The sequence below is a fragment of the Suncus etruscus genome, chromosome 7 (genome assembly GCF_024139225.1).
Source record: "Suncus etruscus isolate mSunEtr1 chromosome 7, mSunEtr1.pri.cur, whole genome shotgun sequence".
Lineage (NCBI taxonomy): Eukaryota > Metazoa > Chordata > Mammalia > Eulipotyphla > Soricidae > Suncus > Suncus etruscus.
This window is the reverse complement of record NC_064854.1, coordinates 52,748,805-52,769,671: the sequence shown is the minus strand read 5'-3', so window position 1 is coordinate 52,769,671 and position 20,867 is coordinate 52,748,805. Positions and strand designations below refer to the sequence as shown.

At 45.6% G+C, this 20,867-nt stretch overlaps 1 protein-coding gene across 1 annotated transcript; it reads right to left on the bottom strand.

Annotated features, from left to right (window-relative positions):
* Positions 1 to 219: 219 nt before the first annotated feature.
* Positions 220 to 20,498, bottom strand: TRMT1L (tRNA methyltransferase 1 like). Its single transcript, XM_049776484.1, has 14 exons — positions 20,396 to 20,498; positions 18,343 to 18,456; positions 15,809 to 15,873; positions 13,214 to 13,343; positions 12,477 to 12,600; positions 11,239 to 11,318; positions 9,035 to 9,281; positions 8,308 to 8,520; positions 7,177 to 7,367; positions 5,185 to 5,263; positions 3,620 to 3,786; positions 2,444 to 2,506; positions 710 to 836; positions 220 to 569 (listed from the first exon to the last, which is right to left on the bottom strand). Exons 1-14 carry the CDS (start codon positions 20,415 to 20,417, stop codon positions 356 to 358), a joined length of 1,836 nt encoding a protein of 611 aa, XP_049632441.1. The 5' UTR covers positions 20,418 to 20,498; the 3' UTR covers positions 220 to 355.
* Between the last annotated feature and the right edge of the window lie 369 nt (positions 20,499 to 20,867).

The window sequence follows — 20,867 nt, the reverse complement described above, 5'->3', positions numbered from 1 at the left end:
CCTGAGCATCACCGGGTGTGGCCCAAAAACAAAACAAACAAACAAAAAAACTAACCAAAAGCATGAAGACCTCAATTCCAAAGCCTGCCTGGGGCGGGGATACCGTGCCATGTTCCCGGGGCACAAGCACTCAGCTACACACAAGTATCTGCATTCAATTGAGTGAAAAATCAGACTGGGAAGCTGACTTCTAAGCAACCAAGTCAGAAATGACTCCTATTCTGCAGGAAAACCGTTTATTTCACACTACTGAACAAATCAAAGAGTGCATGCTCCAGTGAGCCCTGAGAATTAGGGATGATGGAGGTGGGGCACCTGGTGCCAGACCTCCTGGGGTCTGCTTTGGCTGTGTCACTCAGGACATTTCAGTCTTGTGAGCTGCTGTTTCATCAGCTGCTGAGCGGATGGTCCCTTCTACCTGCCCTCCAGTGTAGGTTGGGGTGCTGTGCTTGAGGAGGATGGATTTAAACTGCATCAGGGGTGCATCTGTCCGGACGCCCATGGGATCGAAGTGTGTCCGGCTCACTCGGAACCCTGCCTGAGAGAGGTAGAACAGAAACTTCTTCAGCCTGTGGGACAAAAAAAAAAAAAAAAAAAAAAAAAGGAGGGGTGGTGAGATGTATGGGAATGAGACAAGGTACAAATGCCTTTCCAGCAATCCTCCTGTTAGCTGTGGTGAACAGAATGCAAGCAGGGATTGTTGCCTTACTTGGGCATGTTCATTCCCTTGATGCTGTGGCGGTGGATATTGTAGTAGAAGGGCGGGTGCTCGGTGCTACTCTCGCTCTTCTGCCTTTTGGCTGTGCTCGCCAACATCTCGCTGCTTCTCCTCTTTCCTGAAATCAGGACAGCCAAGATATTCTTCCAGGCACTTCACTTCTTTCAATAGATTTTTTTAGTTTGGGGATCACACTTTGTGATACTCAGGGCTTACTCCTTGCTTTGTGCTTAGGGATCACTCCTGGCTAGGCTCCAGGGTCCCTTTGGGATAGAACCTGGGTCAGCTGCACGTAAGGCAAGTACCCTGCCCACTGTCCTATTGTGCTAGTCCCAGACAACATTAAATTTTAACAACCGTATATATTGGAGTATAAGCCGACCCCCTTAATTTTACCCTAAAACTCGGAAAACTTAGTGACTTGAGTATAAGCTGAGGTAGAAAATGCAGCAGCCACTGGTATATTTCAAAACTAAAATATAGGGGCCGGAGCAGTGGTGCAAACGGTAGAGCATTTGCCTTGCATGTGCTAACCTACGGGGGAAAAATACACAAATATACCCAAAACAATTACAATAGAGGGCTGGAGAGATAGCATGGAGGTAAGACATATTTGCCTTGCATGCAGAAGGATGTTGGTTCAAATCCCGGTATCCCATATGGTCCCCTGAGCCTGTCAGGAGCGATTTCTGAACGTGGAGCCAGGAGTAACCCCTGAGCGCTGCCGGTATGACCCAAAAAACAAAACAAAAAAAACCCCAAAAAACAAAAAACAAAAAAAAAAACCCAATTATAATAACCGAGGAATCAGTATGTTAAATGTTTTTCAACATTTATTGCTAAAGAAAAACTGTAAACTAGCAACAATAACTTTAAAACTTTAAAGTACAGAAAACCATAGCTTAACAGGTAATCAAGCTAAATCACAAAGGTTAAAATCCTTCAAAACTGGAATCCTGGGGCCGGGCGGTGGCACTTAAAGGTAAGGTGCCTGCCTTGCCTGCGCTAGCCTTGGACGGACCGCAGTTCGATCCCCCGGTGTCCCATATGGTACCCCAAGCCAGGAGCAACTTCTGAGCACATAGCCAGGAGTAACCCCTGAGCATTACCGGGTGTGGCCCAAAAAAAAAAAAAAAAAAAAAAACTGGAATCCTCCTCCTCATCTGTATGTTCAGAGTTTCAGCTGTATCTGATGTGAGGATATCAGCATAGACATTGTCCTCATCACTGATATCATCACTGCTGCCAGTCTCATACAAAGTGCAGAATATTGTGGGTAAAATAGTTCAGTGGCATTCAGTTATATTCAGCCACCTACCTCTTCAGCTCAGTCAAGACTTGTGGACTGAGCTGAAGCACCTCCCGCTCCAGAGATGGCAGAAGACGACTGGAGACTACATGGAGACTACATCATACCTGTATGATCGGAGTATAAGCCAAGTTCAGTTTTTAGGCTCAAGTTTTGTGCTGGAAAAACTCGGCTTATACTCAAGTATATATGGTAACTTGATCCTCTACATGATCTGACTCTATCATGTCTTATATTTCACATGGTTTTTCTGGGATCTTAGAGATTTTTCCCAGAAGAATTGTTACAGAACAGCCAGATATTCATAGAAGCAGAATCTTCACTTGGAAAATGCAAGACAAACACTGCACTGAGATGATTCCATCAGTATGCAGTGGTGGAAAACACACACACTCTAATAAACACATACCACATACCTTGTGCAATGTAATTATCCATTGTGGCATCATCTGTAGTTTTAATAAATACACCATATTCTTCTAAAATAAAAACAAATGCAAATACCAAAACACGTTACAGATTGACATTAAGGAACAATTCAGTTTAAATACTTAACTTTCTTTGTTTTGAGGCCACACCAAGCTGTGCTTCGGGTCTGTCCTGGCACCTGGACATACAGCAAGCACTTTATCCCCAGACTATTTCGCCAGCCCCTAAAAAGTCTTTTTTTTTTTTTTTTTTTTTTGTTTTTTGGGCCACACCCAGTGACGCTCAGGGGTTACTCCTGGCTATGTGCTCAGAAGTTGCTCCTGGCTTGCGGAACATATGAGACGCTGGGGGATCAAACCATGGTCTGTCCTAGGCTAGGGCTGGCAAGGCAGATACCTTACCTCTAGCACCACCGCGCCAGCCCCTAAAAAGTTTTCTAAACTCTATCTACAAAGTTGCTCTGGTGATCATATAAAGGTCTGTGATCATAACCAGATTATAGAGGCTACTGTTTCTGCTTATTTATGGCACACTATCCAGCTGAACAGGCCTACTGAACCCCAAAAGGCAGAAAATACTCCAAGTGCCTCTTTCTACTAATAAAGTCATTCTGGAGGCAAGTACCCAAATTTCAAGACTCAACGGGTATTATTAGCAAAATTTCTGGTCTTCACTACTTAGAATCACCCAAAGTTTCTCTTTCTAAAATGTATATAGAATCATAAACCCGGGGCAGGGTGGTGGCGCTATAAGTAAGGTGCCTGCCTTGCCTGCGCTAGCCTTGGCTGGACCGTGGTTCGATCCCCCGGCGTCCCATATGGTCCCCCAAGCCAGGAGCGACTTCTGAGTGCATAGCCAGGAGTAACCCCTGAGTGTCACCGGGTATAGCCCAAAAACCAAAAGAATCATAAATCCACAAGGACCTTTTAGTATTTCTAAAGTACAAAAATTAAGAAAAAAATCATTATTCTTTTTAAGTTCTCGCCAAAGTGATAGTTAGGAAAATAAAGTTAACTTAAAGTTAACTGCTTTCTGACTATACTCACTAGCAAAGATTTACTTAAAGCAAATCGCGTAGGACTTTATGTTTAAGTCTTTTTTATGCAAGCACACAAGGATCCTTGGGAAGGAAGGGGGTGCACCAGCCTCTACCCAACAGGCACCTTGCTTGCTGAGGCTGGAAGAGGTGACAACAGAGCCCTGGCTCTGAGGCAGGCACTCAGACTCGAAGATCAGTGTCTTGATAAGGGGCTGGATGTCATCTAGGACGTGATGAAGGGAATTGAAGAACATCCTCTTGAGGAATCCAGTATTGAAAAGGGAACTGGACCTGAAACAAAGATGCCATGATTTCACCCACCTCAGCACTGAATCAAGGCCCTGTTTGCAGAGCCCAGCAGAATCTGGTATGTCAGACCAGAGTTTGCTCTTTGCTCATGTCACATCAGTTCTATGATCCTTGGGATGGTCAGTTACTCATGTTTTGCTCACAGCAAAATATAATTGAGTATAGGATCCACCTTCTGGATAGTACCTGGCCAGACAGCTACAGGCTGCAGGGTTCATGGTGCATATCCACCTCAGACTCTGATGGGGTATGGGGACGGGTAAGGAAGGCTCAGTTGGAAATTTGGAGCCTTCCTTTTGAGAAGCACCAGTGTCATGAACACAGCATGAGACAGCGGAGAAGTAACTGCTTGAGCCTCAAATCCATTATCCTAAAATGGGGACATGCCTCTGGCCACTGTGTTGGGTACACCCTTGAGCACACAGGTCTCCTAAAGGAAGGATGAGTCTGGTTTTCAGGTCAGCATAGACACAGGTGAGCAATGGAGATTCCTGAAACCAGGATGGATGGGGCAGTGGGGAAGGAGGAAAGGGACTCAAATAGCAAAAACACTGGGGCATCCTGGCAAAAGGAGGGAGGGAGGTAGACCCCCTTTCCAGAGCCAGTGAACAGTCCCTTGCACCTAGCAGGCAAAGGGAAGACGGGTAGGAGGTATGGAGAGTCAGTTTTCCTGAAGCATATACTTCTCTAGTGGGTTCACTAAGGGGCCCACAGCCAAACTGTAACCATGTAAAGGAAGACATAGAAATAGGAGCACATCCAGGATTTAGGGGGCTGTCTGATCCTGAACCTTGAAGGCACTCCAGACCCCCACATTATTTCCTTCATCAGAGCTAGGAGAAAGGTCAAAGGCTCACCAACAATACAACAAGCTGCCAACTGGGAAAGAAACGACTGGAAACAGCTCAAGTTCAGGGCCCAGAAAGCCCATAAGCACCTCACAAACATGCAGCCCACATCTGTGACCAAAGCAGACATCTCCTTTCCCATGCTTGTCTAGGATTAGAGCCATCCCGCAAAAACCCTTGGGTCCCTGCAACCCAAGTGGACAAGCCACTGCTTAGTGACACCATCACAGCTGGCAGAAAAAGGGGGGTGGGAAAGTAGAGAAGAGGTCTCCCAGGCCAGCAGGAGAGAAATGAGGAAGAATACAACACCTGGGGCCAGAGTGGTGGCACAAGCCAGAAGGCATCTGCTTTGCATACGTTAGACTAGGACGGACCACGATTCGACCCCCTGGTGTCCCATATGGTCCCTCAAGCCAGGGGCAATTTCTGAGCACATAGCCAGGAGTAACCCCTGAGTGTCACCGGGTGTGGTTGAAAAACCAACACACACAAAAAACCCCACAACACCTGCTTGAATGGCACGGGCACATACCACAGAGGTCCCAGCTCGATGGCCGTCTTCCCAGGCACGCTGCCGTGGCATTGGCAGGGCAACTGTCTGTAGGGGTTCTCTGGGGGAACAGAAGGAAATGAGTCAATGACATACCTGAGTTTGTCAGCACAATGCCCTTATACTGAGGATTTGCTTGCTGACAGGGAGTTCCTAAACATTAAGAATATGCTTTGAGGGCCGGGAAGGTGGCGCTAGAGGTAAGGTGCCTGCCTTGCAAGCGCTAGCGTAGGACGGAACGCAGTTCGATCCCCCGGCGTCCCATATGGTCCCCCCAAGCCAGGAGCAACTTCTGAGCTCATAGCCAGGAGTAACCCCTGAGCATCAAACGGGTGTGGCCCAAAAACCAAAAAAAAAAAAAAAAAAAAAAGAATATGCTTTGAGGGCCCAGAGAGATAGCACAGCGGCGTTTGCCTTGCAAGCAGCTGATCCAGGACCTAAGGTGGTTGGTTTGAATCCCGGTGTCCTGTATGGTCCCCCGTGCCTGCCAGGAGCTATTTCTGAGCAGACAGCCAGGAGTAACCCCTGAGCACCGCCGGGTGTGGCCCCAAAACCAAAACCAAAAACAAACAAACAAAAAAAAGAATATGCTTTGAGGGGACTGGAGTGGTGGTGCAAGCCATAAGGCATCTGCCTTGCACACACTAGCCTAGGACCGACTAGCGTCCCATATGGTCCCCCAAGCCATGAGCGATTTCTGAGTGCATAGCCAAGAGTAATCTCTGAATGTCACTGGGTATGGCCCAAAAACCAAAAAAAAAAGAATATGCTTTGGGACCGAAGGGATAGCACAGAGGTAAGGCATTTGCCTTGCATGCAGTCAACACGGGACAGACTCCATTTTAATTCCTGGCATCCCATATGGTCCCGAGTCTTCCAGGAGCGATTTCTGAGCAAAGATTTAGGAGTAACCCCTGAGCACCGCTGGGTGTGACCCAAATAAAACAAAACAAAACAAAAAACAAAAAGGAAGAATATGCTCCTAGGAGTTGCGACAGCACAGTGGGGGAGTGTTTGACTTGCCTGGCCAACCCAGGTTCAATCTTTGGCATCCCATTTGGTTCCCTGAACCTGCCAGGAGTGATTTCTGAGCCCAGAGCCACGAATAAGTAACCCCTAAGCACTGCTGGGTGTGGCCCCTGCCCCCCTCCATACTAAAAAAACCCTCTGTGGGCTGGAGCACATAGCAAGGAGAACATTTGCTTTACATGACACCCACCTGGATTTGATCCCTGGCACCCACAGGGTTCCTCCAGCCCTGCCAGGAGTGATCAGAGCATTGCCAGTTGTGACTCAAACACCCTGCCAGCTCCCCAATACTGTTAAAAACCTACATCATCTCTAGAGCAGGATTAAAGCTTGTGGGGAAGGCTAAGTTCCTTACTTCTGGTCACTGTTAATTGAATCAAATTAAGCAGGACCCAGTTCTGGGAAAAGTCTAAACTGGAGTCAACTGGGATCTATTTCAAACATGGCACTAAATGAAATGACATGTCACTTTCTAGAAAAACACTGGATTCTCAAGAGTTCATATATGTAAACTAAAGGGACAGGAACAAGGCACCAGAGAGAACACAGCTGGGAGGGGACTTGCTGTGTACACAGCTGACCTGGGCTCAATCCCTGGCATCCTGACATCTTGTCTTTTGAACCATTATAGGAAATCACTTAGCACTTTAAAAATCAAAGAACAGGGGCCAGAGCGGTAGCACAAGGCATCTGCTTTGCTCGCACTAGCCTTGGACAGACCATGATTCGATCCCCTGGCATCCCATATGGTCTCCCAAGCCAGGAGCAATTTCTGAGGGCATAGCCAGGAGTAACCCCTGAGTGTCAGCAGGTGCAGCCCAAAAACCAAAAAAAAAAAAAAATAAATAAATCAAAGAACAGCAACATACATGCTTAGAGGGTACTAATGGCGATGCATCCAATGTGGAATGAAGAGAAATGCAGCCAGGAGAAAGGTGGACTTACCTTCCACCATGTTACCATCCTTCTCAAAAATCCTCTCTTCACACCACTGGCAATGGATCAGGTACTGAATCTTCTTGGCTGTCTCGTCAGCAAAAGCGGGTCCCCTCAGCACTCTTACCACCACCAGCACGAAGTGCTCCAGAGCCACAGCAAACAGGACCTCGATACCTTTGTTACAGCGAGTGGCTGCTCTGAGGACACAAAAGAGCCAAGTTACTGGGACCCACTATCCTGTTCATTTTTGTCATACCCCATGATGTTCAGGAGGCTGAACGGAATGCCAGGGATCAAATCAGGGTCAGCAAGGCAAATGGCCTCCCTGCTGCACTATTGCTCCGGTCACTGGATTCACCTTTTCACAATACCAACTATGGTAAGCCACCAGTGGATAGGCACGGGATCACTGTTCTCAGAAGATCACAGCCACACACAGTACAGTAGAAAGTGGAGGGCCCTGGCCTTGTACACAGCCAACCCAAATTCAACCTCCAGCACCACATTGGGTTTCCCCAGCCCCACAAGTGATCTCTGAGCACAGTGCCAGGAATAAGCCCTGAGCACCTCTGGGTATGGCCCCAAAAGTAAAGGGGGAAAAAAAATAAAAGAATAGCAAAAACAGGCATGGTAATTTCAAAGATTTCTGGATGGAATATTTCTGCAATTCTGCACTGTATTTCGTTCACGTGTATTACCGGCAATATGTAGTTTATTTTGTTTCAAACATATAGGCAGTGTGTTCTAGGCATGTACCAGCTAAAGAGAGTCTGGGTTAGGAGTAGTCTTAAAGGTTTGGAAGTTTAATAATCTCTATGAATGCCGATCTAAGAAATTTCATCTCCACACAAAGAAGCTGCAAGCCCATCATCCTTTCTCTGTATTCTTAATATCCAGAGTATCTGGCTAGAACAAGCCACCTAAAATGTTTACAAATCCTTCAGAAATTGAAGGCAATACATTTTTATTCTTTTAAAATAGAGAGAAAATAAAAAAGGACATAAAACAAATGACCATTTTGATTTTAACCATCAGTCTTAAGTTTTCTTTTGAAATTTAGCTGTCCTCAGAGGTATGCAGGGGATGAAAACTGGGTCAGTCCATGGTGCTGGCCCTGGGCAACCGAGTGGTGGGTACCTGGCTACAGCAGCAGTGACGACTCTGGCTGCCAATTCCTTGTAATACTCAGTGCGGACAATGGTGCAGCCGTAGTGGCGCCGGGCCACGTGCTGGGCCTTGGCGTACAGGGAGCTAATGTCTGTGGACGTCACTGATACAATGCCCAGGTTTCGGACATTCCGGAACGCGGAGTCCAGATAGTTCACTGATGTTCCAAATGGGTCCAGGTGGCTGAGACCAGAACAGAGAGAGAAGACTGAACATCACCCAAAATTCTAACCCTTCACGTGCCCCCCTCCAATTTTTTCCGATATTTAAAAATTTCATAAATCTCAAAGTACCCATAAATCTATTTAAAATATTTTATTAAAAAAAAAGATTAAAAAAATACCTTCTGGCTTTATCTCATTTAAAAAAAAATAAAGAACTTAGAGCTGTCACTTGAGGCCCATCCCTTACCTAGGGACTTTTGAGGGGGTACCCACACTCAGCAGTGCACGGGGTTCACCCCAGAGTCACATGAATCCCTTGGAGGTGGCTGCAGAGGCTGAGACACCCAGGTTCATAACTCAGCACCACAGAAAGTCCCCTCAGTACCACCAGGGGTCGCTCCTGAAGTGGGAGCAGACCCTAGCACTTCTGGAAGGCCCAAACATCCTAACATAACAAACGGTCCCCACCTCCACTCTCTCCCACCACCATACTGAACTGGAAGTGACCTGGCACATGCATTTTCCTCACTCACATAAAATCAAATGCTCGCAAATGCATCAGCACATTGGCATCCATCCTTGTGACTGTGACCTTCCCCAGAGTCTGCTCTGTTCCAACATCGGCTGCACTCTCCTCCTTGCCTTCAGTGTCTACCACCACTTTCAATTTGTTCAAATGGCAGTTTTCCTGAATCAATGTCACAGAGTTTTCATTCAAGTCATTAATTGTAACCTTGACTGCATTCCTGAGATGTTTTGCCCACTGTAATCCCATTATCCCTTAGAAGAAATAAGGAGGAAAAGGAGCTTATAAATAGCAATCATTAAAGAACAAAAATAGGATCTTACTAAGTTTTATAAAATTCAAAAGTTTCAACATTCTAACATTTTCATGATTATTCTCTTTTCTACACTATAATGTCTCACAGTAATGTTACCACCAGACATGCACTTGATTTTTTCATTAGCATTTCTCACAAAACTATCTTAGATTCCTTATTCAAATAATCTCCATGCATGTTTATTATTTTGTGAAGTGGTAAGATTGTTCTTTTTAGTCCCTTGCATCAAATTAACAAAGCACATCAAAAATGTGTTTAAGATTTTCTTTAAACATGAGCTTAATTAATGACAGTACATGAAAAGTTCTTTTCTGTTGTTACTTTAGCTCCTACAATAAATTTGATCAATTTTAGAGATTTTTAAAAAATATTATTTTTTTATTGAATCACTATGAAATATAGTTACACTAGGTTCTAACAGTCAAGATAGGGAATAAAGGGCTGGAGTGATAGGAGAGTGGGTAGAGAATTTGCCTTGCATGCTACCAACCCAGGTTCAATTCCCAGCATCCATATGTCCCCTACCAGGAGTGATCCAAGCAAAGAGCCAGGAGTGAGCACTGAGCACTACCAAACAAGAGCTGTTTCTACCCCCTACGATAGGGAAATGGCCTAAGACACAAGAGTGAATGGAGTTTGCACCATGTTCAATCCCATAAGCTACATGATGCCACCAGCTGGCATTCAGTTCTCATCCCTGAGGGAGATCTTATTTTATTAAAGACTTCCCAAAAATTCCAACTGATATACAGTCCTCCAGATACTGACTTAAAGTTAAAAAAAAAAAAAAAGATAACCATGGGGCCAGAGCGGTGGTACAGAGCATAAGGTATCTGCCTTGCGTGTGCTAGCCTATGATGGACCGCAGTTCGATCCCCCAGTGTCCCACATGGTCCCCCAATCGCTCCTGGCATGCTCGGGGGACTATATGGGATGCCGGAATTCAAACCATCATCCTTCTGCATGCATGGCAAACACCCTACCTCCACAGCCCTTTGTAATCTTTTTTTTCTCCACCGCTCCTTTCTCTGTAATCTTAAATGTTTATGAGTTTGGTTTTTATTTGGGGAGTGAAGGGGTGGTCACACCTGGCTGTGCTCAGGGGACCAACCACATAGGATTGAAGATGGCTTGGAACATGTGCAAAGCAAATGCTGTACCTGTTATACTATCTGTCTAGACTGAATTTTAGTTTTTAAAAGTATGGTAATATATAGCCTTCTTCTTCTTCTTCTTTTTTTTTTTGGTTTTTGGGTCACACCCAGCAGCACTCAGGGTTACACCTGGCTCTGGGCTCAGAAATCACCCCTGGCAGGCACGGGGGACCATATGGGATGTCGGGATTTGAACCACCGTCCTTCTAGATGTAAGGCAAACACCCTACCTCCATGTTATCTCTCCGGCCCCAGTATAGCCTTCTTTTTTAACCACATTTTAGAGGCTCAAATGAAACTTCTATAGTTTGTTTCATAATAATAGGGTTGGAGGATGGAGGTTACAGGACGAGTGAAATAGGTTAAGATATATATGAGACTGAACATGAACTGATCCTTTTACTTGCGTTCTGATTTTGGGGTCATGCTCTGTAGTGCTCGGGAAGACTCCTGACTCAGAGTTCGGGGGGAATGTGCAGTGCCGGGAAGAAAATCTGAGGCTCCTGCACATACTGTTCATGGGCACAGCCCATTGAGCTCGCTGTCCTGGGCCACTCATTTCCAAAGTATGTGATGGTTAGGAGGAATTCAATGTATTTCAAACTTTACATAAAAACACTGGCCCTTTTTCTATCTAAATATTCTGCTACTGATCATATATCCATATTTTATAAGAAAGCATTCAGTACAAATTGGAACACCAAAATGAAACTACAGAAAATAAATCTCTGCCTTACTCACCAGTAGCTCCAAAAGCATCGAGACATTCCAAAGGTCTCCGCTCCTCCGTGAGAGTAGCCAACGTACAGAAGACCAATTGCCTAGGAAGAAACAAGAGACCGGAGCTAACTGGATTGCATCAGAAAGACTCCACCTAACCCATTCCCACTGCAGTGGGTCAGACCTTCATGCTGACACTGCCCAGACGTTGGCCCCTGGGACTGCCCCTCTGAATCTGTTCAGGAGCTGATCAAATCCAACTTCCAGTGCTGGAAGAAGTAGCTGTTTCAGGGGAGATTGTCAGACTGACTAGGTGCAGAACAGTTAATTCTCTCCAGAGCAATCAATGTAGGGTGTAGAGGAAATGCTATTATGTGAGAGCAGAAGTGGCAGAATCCAGCATCAGGGGCAAAGAAAATGAGAGTTGGTAGGGACAAATTTTCATGCTGGAAAAAGAGCGCTTTTCTCAACATAAGAAGGGGAAGGATGGCTGGAGAAATAGCATGGAGGTAGGGCATTTGCCTTGCATGCAGAAGGACGGTGGTTTGAATCCCGGCATCCCATATGGTCCTCCGAACCTGCCAGGAGCGAATTCTGAGAGAACCAGAAGTAACCCGAATGCTGCCGGATATTACCAAAAAACCAAAAACCAAAAAAAAAAAAAAAAACCCAAAAAAAAAACAAAACAAAACAAAAAAAACCAAAAAAAAAAAAGGGGGGAAGGAAATGGCTTCTCTTATCATGGCACCTAGTAATAATAATACTGTACAACTCCTACTTACCTGTATAGGGATAAACTGTGGCAAAACAAAATTATAAACCCCACCCAGTTCTACTAAGAAATAGCCCCTAAAGATCATTAATAAAACTCATTCACAGGGGCTGGAGCAAGAGCATAGTGGTAGGGCGTTTGCCTTGTACATGGCTGTCCCAGGGCGGACTTGGTTCAATCCCCGGCATCCAATATGGCTCCCCTGCCAGGAGTGATGTCTGAGTGCATAGCCAGGAGTAACCCCTGGGTGTGGCCCAAAACCCTAATAAATAACAAACAAAACTCATTCACAAAAGCACAGGTCTGATCATTAAACCTATTTCACCGATACATATGTTGTAATATAATTACATCACATATATTATGTATTAACATTATAATGTGATTTTAATATATTGAATCTAATATATCAGAACACAAGGACTTAAGAAAATACATTAACAAAGATAAGAAATGACCCATCACCCTTTTTGTCCAATTTTCTTACCTATTTAGTTTCATCTTGGGATTGAAATAGGAATCTGTTTTCTGAGGTATAGAATAATTAGGACAAACTTGGACATCTGTGTCTGCTTCTTTCAAGATTTCATTAGTTGGGTTAGCAGCAGAAGCTAAAAAAAAATTTCCATACACAAGAGTAAGCCCTGAGCACTGTTGGGGATCACCCCTACAAAAAGAGCTGAAAATGTACCTAGGTTTGATCCCCAGTCCACATGGTGTCCCCCTACCTCAAATTTATCTGCAGAGGAGAAGCCAAAACAAAAAAAAGAAACAAAAAAGACATGAAGAAATGTCAATGGAAGTCACTGACAAAAATAAGTAACTGGACCATTATTGGAGGACAATTCTGCACCGGGGAGAGAGCCTCAGAGGCGGAGCAGGTGCCTCAAGTTAGACAACATGATCTCCCTCACCATCACTGTACCACACTGCCCAGCTTGAGCACTGCTCATGACACTCCCCTACCCCCAAATTAAGAGGACTGGGAGCCGGAGAGATAGCATGGAGGTAAGACGTTTGTCTTACATGCAGAAGGACGTTGGTTTGAATCCTGGCATCCCATAGGGTCCCCCGAGCCTGCCAGGTGCGATTTCTGAGCATAGAGCCAGGAATAGCCCGAGTGATGCCGGGTATGACCCAAAAACTAAAAACCAAAAAAAAAAAAAAAAAAAAAAAGAAAAGAAAAGAGGACTGATGGAGATGCAATGAGAGTGCTCCACTCACCAGCGATGTACCTGGACTTAGTCTCCCCTTTGTTCAGGTGGCGCCTGACATGGCCCAGCATGTCCGTCCTTCTGGTGATGGTTGTGGAACAAATGACGCAATGATAGTGAGCGCCCATCTGACCTGAGGCCTGTGGGATGGAGTGGGAACGACGTGGGCTTAAGGGAATGTCACAGTATCTGGAGCCAAGGGCAAAGAATACAGGATGAAATCTGCCTCATGATTGCCAGGAATTGTACATCTCACCTATATTCGCATTTGCTAAGTAAGTCTTAGGTTGACAAAGGAGCACACACTATTCCCTCATTTTCTCCCATTCATTCTTTCATCCTAACCAACACATACTCCATACCCATTATTTTCTGTGGGGACACTCACAAATGCAACATACAGTATTAGCAGTAGCCTGCCATAGGTGTGGACACGCTAGCTCTCCAGAGAAGGAACCCCAGGCTTTCTTTGTACCAATATGCTCCCAGGCTGGAGTGACAATTACATCAGCTAAAAATCCTGACAAAAAATCCTCATTCACAAGTAATACATAGCTATAAGAAACTCACAGCAAAATGCAGTCAAAGAAAGAAGCATTGGGTTTTGAGTATTACTGGCCTTCCATAATTTATGCATTTTGGGGAGGCAGTAGGGGGGGTCTGGGGGGCAGGAAAGGTGTTTGTTTTTAGGCAAAATCCAATGGTGCTCAGTGATCACTCCTGGCAGGAGTACAGTGGGGGGTAGGGGGAATCTAACAGGGGTCAGCCATGTGCAAGGCAAACATCCTATTCACTGTGCTGTTTCAGCCCAACTTTATTCATGTTCACAGTTCATCATGTAATTTATGATGGCTCTATTTAATAGCTTTAAAGAATTCTAGAACTGTGAACTAATCTCAAGCACATCACCAAAATGTTAGTATGACATGAATATTAAAATCTTTCTCCAAATAAAGGATTATATTTTGGGGTAAACAGGTCTGTGCTCAGGGATCCACCCGGGGTGGCAAGGATTGAACCTGGAATCAAGGCAAGTACCCTATCCACTGTCCCCAAGTAAAGGATTTTTTTTCACTTCCTAACTTCTCACTTAAAAGATGCAAACTACTCCGGTGTTCCCTTGTTAGTTTTCAGGCTTCTGATCTTCAGTACAGTAACTATACTTAGCACTGGGAGCTAGTGAACAGATTAGGGTTCCAAAGGGTTCTGTGGCCCACATTCCAATGGAGGCTTGATAGAGCTTGCAGCACTCTTGATGACTGCCTGAATGCTGGGCACAGAGACAGGAGCGTACATGCGTGTGCAACATTAATGACAAAGGAGAACTCAGTAAGCAAATATGCACCAGAGAAGAACCACTAAAATAGATTGTAGGAACATGAGAATTCTTTTTGTTTTTTAAACTTTATTGACTGGTCCCTAGGCCACAACCAGCAGCGCTCAAGGGTCACTCCTGGCCCTGCACCCAGAAATTGTCCCTGGCAGGCTGGAGGACCACCTGGGGTGCCAGAATCGAACTGAGTCCCTCCCGGGTCGGCTGCATGCACAGCAAATGCGCCACTGCTGCGCTATCTCTCTGGCCCCTAGGATGTGAGAATTCAACGAAACCAGTACACACCACACAAGTTTTGTTAAGTGGGAGGAAAGGATCCATCTATGTGCCACACGTTCCCTGAATGTGGCCAAAATGGCCCGAGCACCACAAGGTGCAGCCCAAAGTGTCTGTATATCCCATCAATGGACTTTGGGGCCAGAGCAGTAGTGCAGCGGTAGGGCACTTGCCTTGCATGTAGTTGTCCCGGACAGACCTCGATCTCCAGCATCCCACGTGGTCCCCAAGCCAGGAGCAATTTCTTTTTTTTTTTTTTTTTGGGTTTTTGGGCCACACCCAGCGGTGCTCAGGGGTTACTCCTGGCTGTCTGCTCAGAAATAGCTCCTGGCAGGCACAGGGGACCATATGGGACACCGGGATTCGAACCAACCACCTTTGGTCCTGGATCAGCTGCTTGCAAGGCAAACGCCGCTGTGCTATCTCTCTGGGCCCCAGGAGCAATTTCTAAGTGCATAGCCAGGAGGAACCCCTTAGCATCACCGGGTATGGCCCAAAAAACAAAAAAAAATTATATGGACCTTAAAAAAACGAACATATGTACTTAAAAATTTTAAAAAGCCATAAAAATGGCAGGTTTGTGTCTAAAGGCAAATGTAATCACAAAGTGAGGATGAAAGACATACAGTATCAATGGGAGACTTACGCTAGGATCACAATGACTCTTCCGGAGAGATAAAAACAAAAAACAAAAAACGGCTTCTTCCTTAAAATGACCCCTCCCCAAACGAGTTCATGTTTTTTTGTTTGTTTGTTTTTGGGCCACACCCAGTGATGCTCTGGGTTACTTCTGGCTATGCTCAGAAATTGCTCCTGGCTTGGGGGACCATATGGGATGCTGAGGGATCAAGGCAAAGAAAGGTCTTACCGCTGCACCATTGCTCTAGTCCCTCATGGTTTTTTTTAATCCAACAGCAAAGCTCAGCAGTTTGAGATTTAAGATGGGAAGAGGAAAAGTCTGACCCATGTTTAGAAGGACCCCAAATGGCTGGTTACCTGCTCAGTGACAGTGTTGGGCTTCACAGGTCGGCAGGGTAAGTTACAAATGCACATCCTGTGACCTGAAAGAAAGGAAAGAGGGTGGGCAGCCAGCTCCCGTAGTGAGCATAAAAGAGTATCACAGGCAGGGTGGTCCCCATTCTCTGATGGCCGAGGGAGCCAGGAGGAACCACTGGCTTGTGTAGATGACTGCCCAGGCCCTGCTGGATGGCAACTTCATCTCCCTCCCACTGCCTTGTTCTGTGTCTGATCTGCCTCCTTTCTTGGGGATGTGAATGTCCCCTTGGGTAAACCAGCTTCATGATTCAGCTCTGGATAACCTTCCTCTACCCAGTTCTCCAAAAGTCATATCTCTGGAGAAGACAGGCTGGTTAGCAGCTCGGAGACGGTGGCTTTCGGGACTCCCCATTTCCTCCTATAGCACACCTTTCCATGATATCAAAGTCTTTCAGGGTTCTCAAATCTAACCAGGGAGTCAACTGGAACATTCCCTCTTTCTCCTGTCCAAAAACCTAGGGCTCAGCTGCTCTCAGAACTTTTTCCCCTGGACTGGAGTTATAGCACAGTGGCAGGGCATTGCCCTGCATGCGTCTGACCTGACATGGACTCGGGGGTTCAATCCCCAGTAACTTTCCTATAGTCCCCCGAGCCTGCCAAGAGTGACCTTTGAGCACAGAGCCAGGAGTAGCCCCTGGGTGCTACTGGATGTGGCCCAAAAACTAAAAAAACAAACAAAAACAAAAACACAGAAAAAAACCCACACAACTTCCCCCCACCTCCCTGCTGGTTGAGGAAATCAGCCTTCTGGCTTAAAACACCCATCCTGAACCCCACACACACACACACACACACTCTGGCTTAAAACACCCATCCTGAACCAGAACTCTAAAACACACACACACACACACACACACACACACACACACACACACACACACACACACACACACACACACACACAAGGAACTCTAAAAAAACAAACACACACACCCCACGGGGGACCATATGGGATGCCAGGATTCGAACCACCGTCCATACTGGATCAGCTGCGTGCAAGGCAAATGTCCTACCACTGTGCTATTTCTCCAGCTTAAATCCAAGCTATCTGGACTTGCTGTCTAGCAGATCACGTCTGCCAACACTCTCAAGTCTTTTCATTAGGAGAAGAGAACTTTCGGTTTGATCACAAATCACTGGAAAGTACCTGCTTGTGACAAGAAATTCACAAGACAAGACAAGACCTTGGTTTAAAGGATACAAAATCAGGGGTCCAAAAAATAGGTCAGCAGGTAAGATGCTTGCCTGCATAAGCTTGATCCTTGGTTTACCATTAGGGTCCCATAGAGTCCTCCCAAACACTGCCAGGTGTGTCCCCAAGTCTCCCCTTATCACCCAATAAAGTGGCTTTCTCTTATAAATCAGTATGATTTACCATTTCTGAACTCTTATTGTTTTGGTTTTTTTTTTTTTGGTCACACCCAGCAATGCTCAGGGGTTATTCCTGGCTCTACGCTCAGAAATCGCCCCCGGCAGGCTCCGGGGGCCATATGGGATACCAGGATTCGAACCAGCGGCCTTCCGCATGCAAGGCAAATGCCTTACCGCTGTGCTATCTCTCCGGCCTCAATTTCTGAACTCTTCTTGAATTCCTGTTACTTTAGTGATTCCTGCTAACTGTCCCCTAGTTCTGGCAGAGACTTACTTTTCTGGGGGTCTCATAATAGATATTTCACCCAGATAAGTTGAGATTCCAGATAACCACATTTAACAAGACCTACTCTTGAAGTCAGAGTGCTAGTACAAGTAGGGAGTCTGCCTTGCATTCAGTTGTCTAAGACTTAATCCCAGGCACTACCCTAAGACTTTCTGTATTTGTAAACAAAAAGTAGCCTCCTCCAAATCTAAATGTGTATATACACTTAAGCATACAGTTATGCAAAGAAAGGACTTTTTTATTTTGGTTTTGGGGCCACACCCAAAGGTGCTCAGGGCTCGCTCCTAGCAAACTGGGGAAGTCATGTGAGGTGCCAAGGATCAAACTCAGGTCTGCGGAGCTGAAGTATTGAATAGCACTGCAGTTGACCCCAGACGAATCTGGGTTCGATTCCCTGGCATCCCATATGGTTCCTCAAACAAACTAGGAGCGATTTCTGAGTGCATAGCCAGGAGTAAGCCCTGGAATGCCTGCCAGGTTTGATCCCGGGTCTGTCCTGGGTTGGCCGTGTACAAGGCAAATGCCCTATAGCTGTGCTATCACTCCAGTTTTAATATTTTATTTTTAATATTGAGTACCACAGCTTACAATAGCACTAAAGAGATTCCTTCATGTTACTGAGAATTATATCATTCCATCAGTGTTTCAAACTCTCTCGTTTCCATTTTCCCACAGTTCACACTTCAAACAAATTAAAAGGGGGACATTAAAAGGTTAAGAATTTAAAAAGAAACTACATTTATGTTCACAACAAAAATTCCACCACTAGTATAGCATCGCAATTTCACCACTATTTAGCAAGTATAACAATACTGACCTTCAAATTCAACGGAGACTTTCCAGTGCAAATTCTGAAGGTGGCGACGAAGCTTATGATTATTACAAGCTCTAAATTTTTCCTTAGGGCATAACGGGCAAGCCTGTTTGCTTCCTAAAAAAGAATCAAGAACCAAATAAGCAGCCTAGAGTGATAGTCCAGTGGGGAAGCAAGATGCCTGACTTGCACACAAGCTGACCTAGGTCCAATCCCTTACACTATACAGAGACTCCCAAGCCAGCCAGTGATCCTTGAGCAGAGCTAGGAATCAATTCTGAGCACAACTGGGAATGGCCCCCAAATCAAAAGAATGAAATCACTACAGAATGCTCTTTTGAATTTGGCTATAGAGATTAAGTAACCCTCAACACCTTAGTGTCTCTCTAAACATTTAAGAGCTCAGGAAACTTTAGCACGGGGCCAGGGATTCCAATACTGCTGTTTAGCATGTGTGTACTGCAGCAGGCCTTGAACTCAGGACCACACCTGTGCCAAAACTACATCCACGCCCCCCAGATTGCTTTTCCACTCTCCTCTTCCTGGGAATTTTTTCTTGGTACCCCTGTGAACAGAGGGAGGAAATAAGAAGGAAAGTGCATAGCACCCTTCCCTCCCAGGTGGGGTGCCTGACTTCCACAGGGCAAGGGCTGGGCAGAGAATAAGTATCACAGTAGCTCCCCTGACTGGCTTCGAGAATAGTCAGCATGTGGAGTAAAGGAAAAGGCAGGAGGAGGTGGAGAGATGAGATGGGATCCAACATGGGGGCACAGTGAGAAACACTTCAGCCAGGCAGTGAATTTCATAGGTCCTTCTTTGGTCAGAATCATGGAAAGATTAATCAGCAATGCAGAAATTTTGTTTTAGGAGATGCCAAGCATCTAATAAAAACTTTCACCGGCCACAAGAGTAGTTATGTCTCCGATCAGGGATGTGATTCAACAGCAAAGTACATGTCTTGTATGAATGAGATTTAGGGTCCACACTGGCACACAAAAGGAAAACCGAAAAAAAGAGGAGGAAAAACAAAAGAATCAAGAGCTCAGATACAGACCTGGGATGATAGGACAATGGGTAAAGCACTTGGCTTGCTTACAAATGACTGACCTGGATTTGAACCCTGTCAAAGCCTGCCAGGATTAACCCTTGAGCACAGAGTCAGGAGTAAGACCTGAGCACTACTGGTTGTGACCCCCCAAAAGTCCTCAAACTCAGGCACAAATCAATAATGATGAAGATAGTTATGGGGTGTAGAGCATTTTTGCAGCCAAGCAGAGCAGAGTCCACACACTCCATCAAACCCTGAGGCCTGTTAGCAGCAAACTCCTGAGCAGAACTGAGAGTAGCCCCTAAGCATCATCAGGTGTAATCCAAACTCTCTTTCCCCCAAATATACAGAAGTAACACTCACTTAGTTCTTAATCTAGAATCTTTTATATATGTAAGGAACTGCAAGTACAGGCAGAATTTACCCTTTTTTTTTGGTGGGGGTAGGGAAGGAAAGGGGTCTCAGACCACACACAATAGTGCTCAGGGATCACTCCTGACAATGCTCAATGCTTACCTACTTCTGGCCAGCTTTGGGGACCAATACAGGGTGCTGGCGATTGAACCTGGGTCTACTGTAAGCACACACATGTCCTCCCACCCCCCCCCCAGTACTATTACTCTAGCCCCCATGACTCATTTCCAAAGCACTTTTGTGTAGATACAGCTATTCATTTCCTGGATAAAAAATAAGGGGTGGTGAAATGCACCAGGGATGGCTCAGTGTCTGAAGCCACCTGGCTGATCATGGGGGCCCTACACAGATCCACGTTTCTGGCATCACTGCTGTCTTTCCAGCACTCAGACAGGTTCCAGAAGGGCTACTCCCAGTGAACCCCCTCAACCACACAGAGGAGACCCCTATTCATCCCAACTACCCAACAGTAGTGAAAGAAGGGCAGGAAAAACTTTTGTTTCTTCCTTTCACTAACATCTTTCCTCACTAATTGTCTCCTGATGCAAACACATTAAAGGAAAACACCCAAATCTCAAAAACAATAGAAAATACCTGCATCATGATTGGAGTTCATGGAACTGCCAGCGTCCAAGTCCTCGTCGGCTTCGAAAGCTAACTTCTCCAGATCAGCGAGGTGTCTCTGAGTAGAGATGTGCCTCTCTGCAAGGAAAATAAAAGAGGTAATGCTTGAATTTCTTCCTTCACCACATCCAACAAGTTTCCACTTCCACTCCCTCTAAATGATAGTACCTAGGAGGAGACAGACAGGTAGGGGCTTTGGGTAAGGTTTGTTTTGATTTGGGGCAGTGTTCAGGGCTCTGCACTCACGAATTACTACTGGCAGTGCTCAGGGGAATCATCTGGGGGTGCCAGAAGTGGAGTGGAGTTTAATCTGGGCCAGTCGTTTGTTTAAAATGATCACTCCTTCCCAGAGGAGGCCGTAGCCTAACTCAAAGAAGTTTTAAAAATGAACAAGCCAGGGGCCAGAGAGATAGCATGGAGGAAGGGTGTTTGCCTTGCATGC

Coding starts and splice junctions, on each gene's coding strand:
- TRMT1L (XM_049776484.1), bottom strand. CDS start 20,417: ATGAACTCCAATCATGATGCAG. Junction 11,319..12,476: donor CCCAAGATGAAACTAAATAG/GTAAGAAAATTG, acceptor GTTTCTTCCTAG/GCAATTGGTCTTCTGTACGT. Junction 2,507..3,619: donor TTCCAGCCTCAGCAAGCAAG/GTGCCTGTTGGG, acceptor TTTTTATTTTAG/AAGAATATGGTGTATTTATT.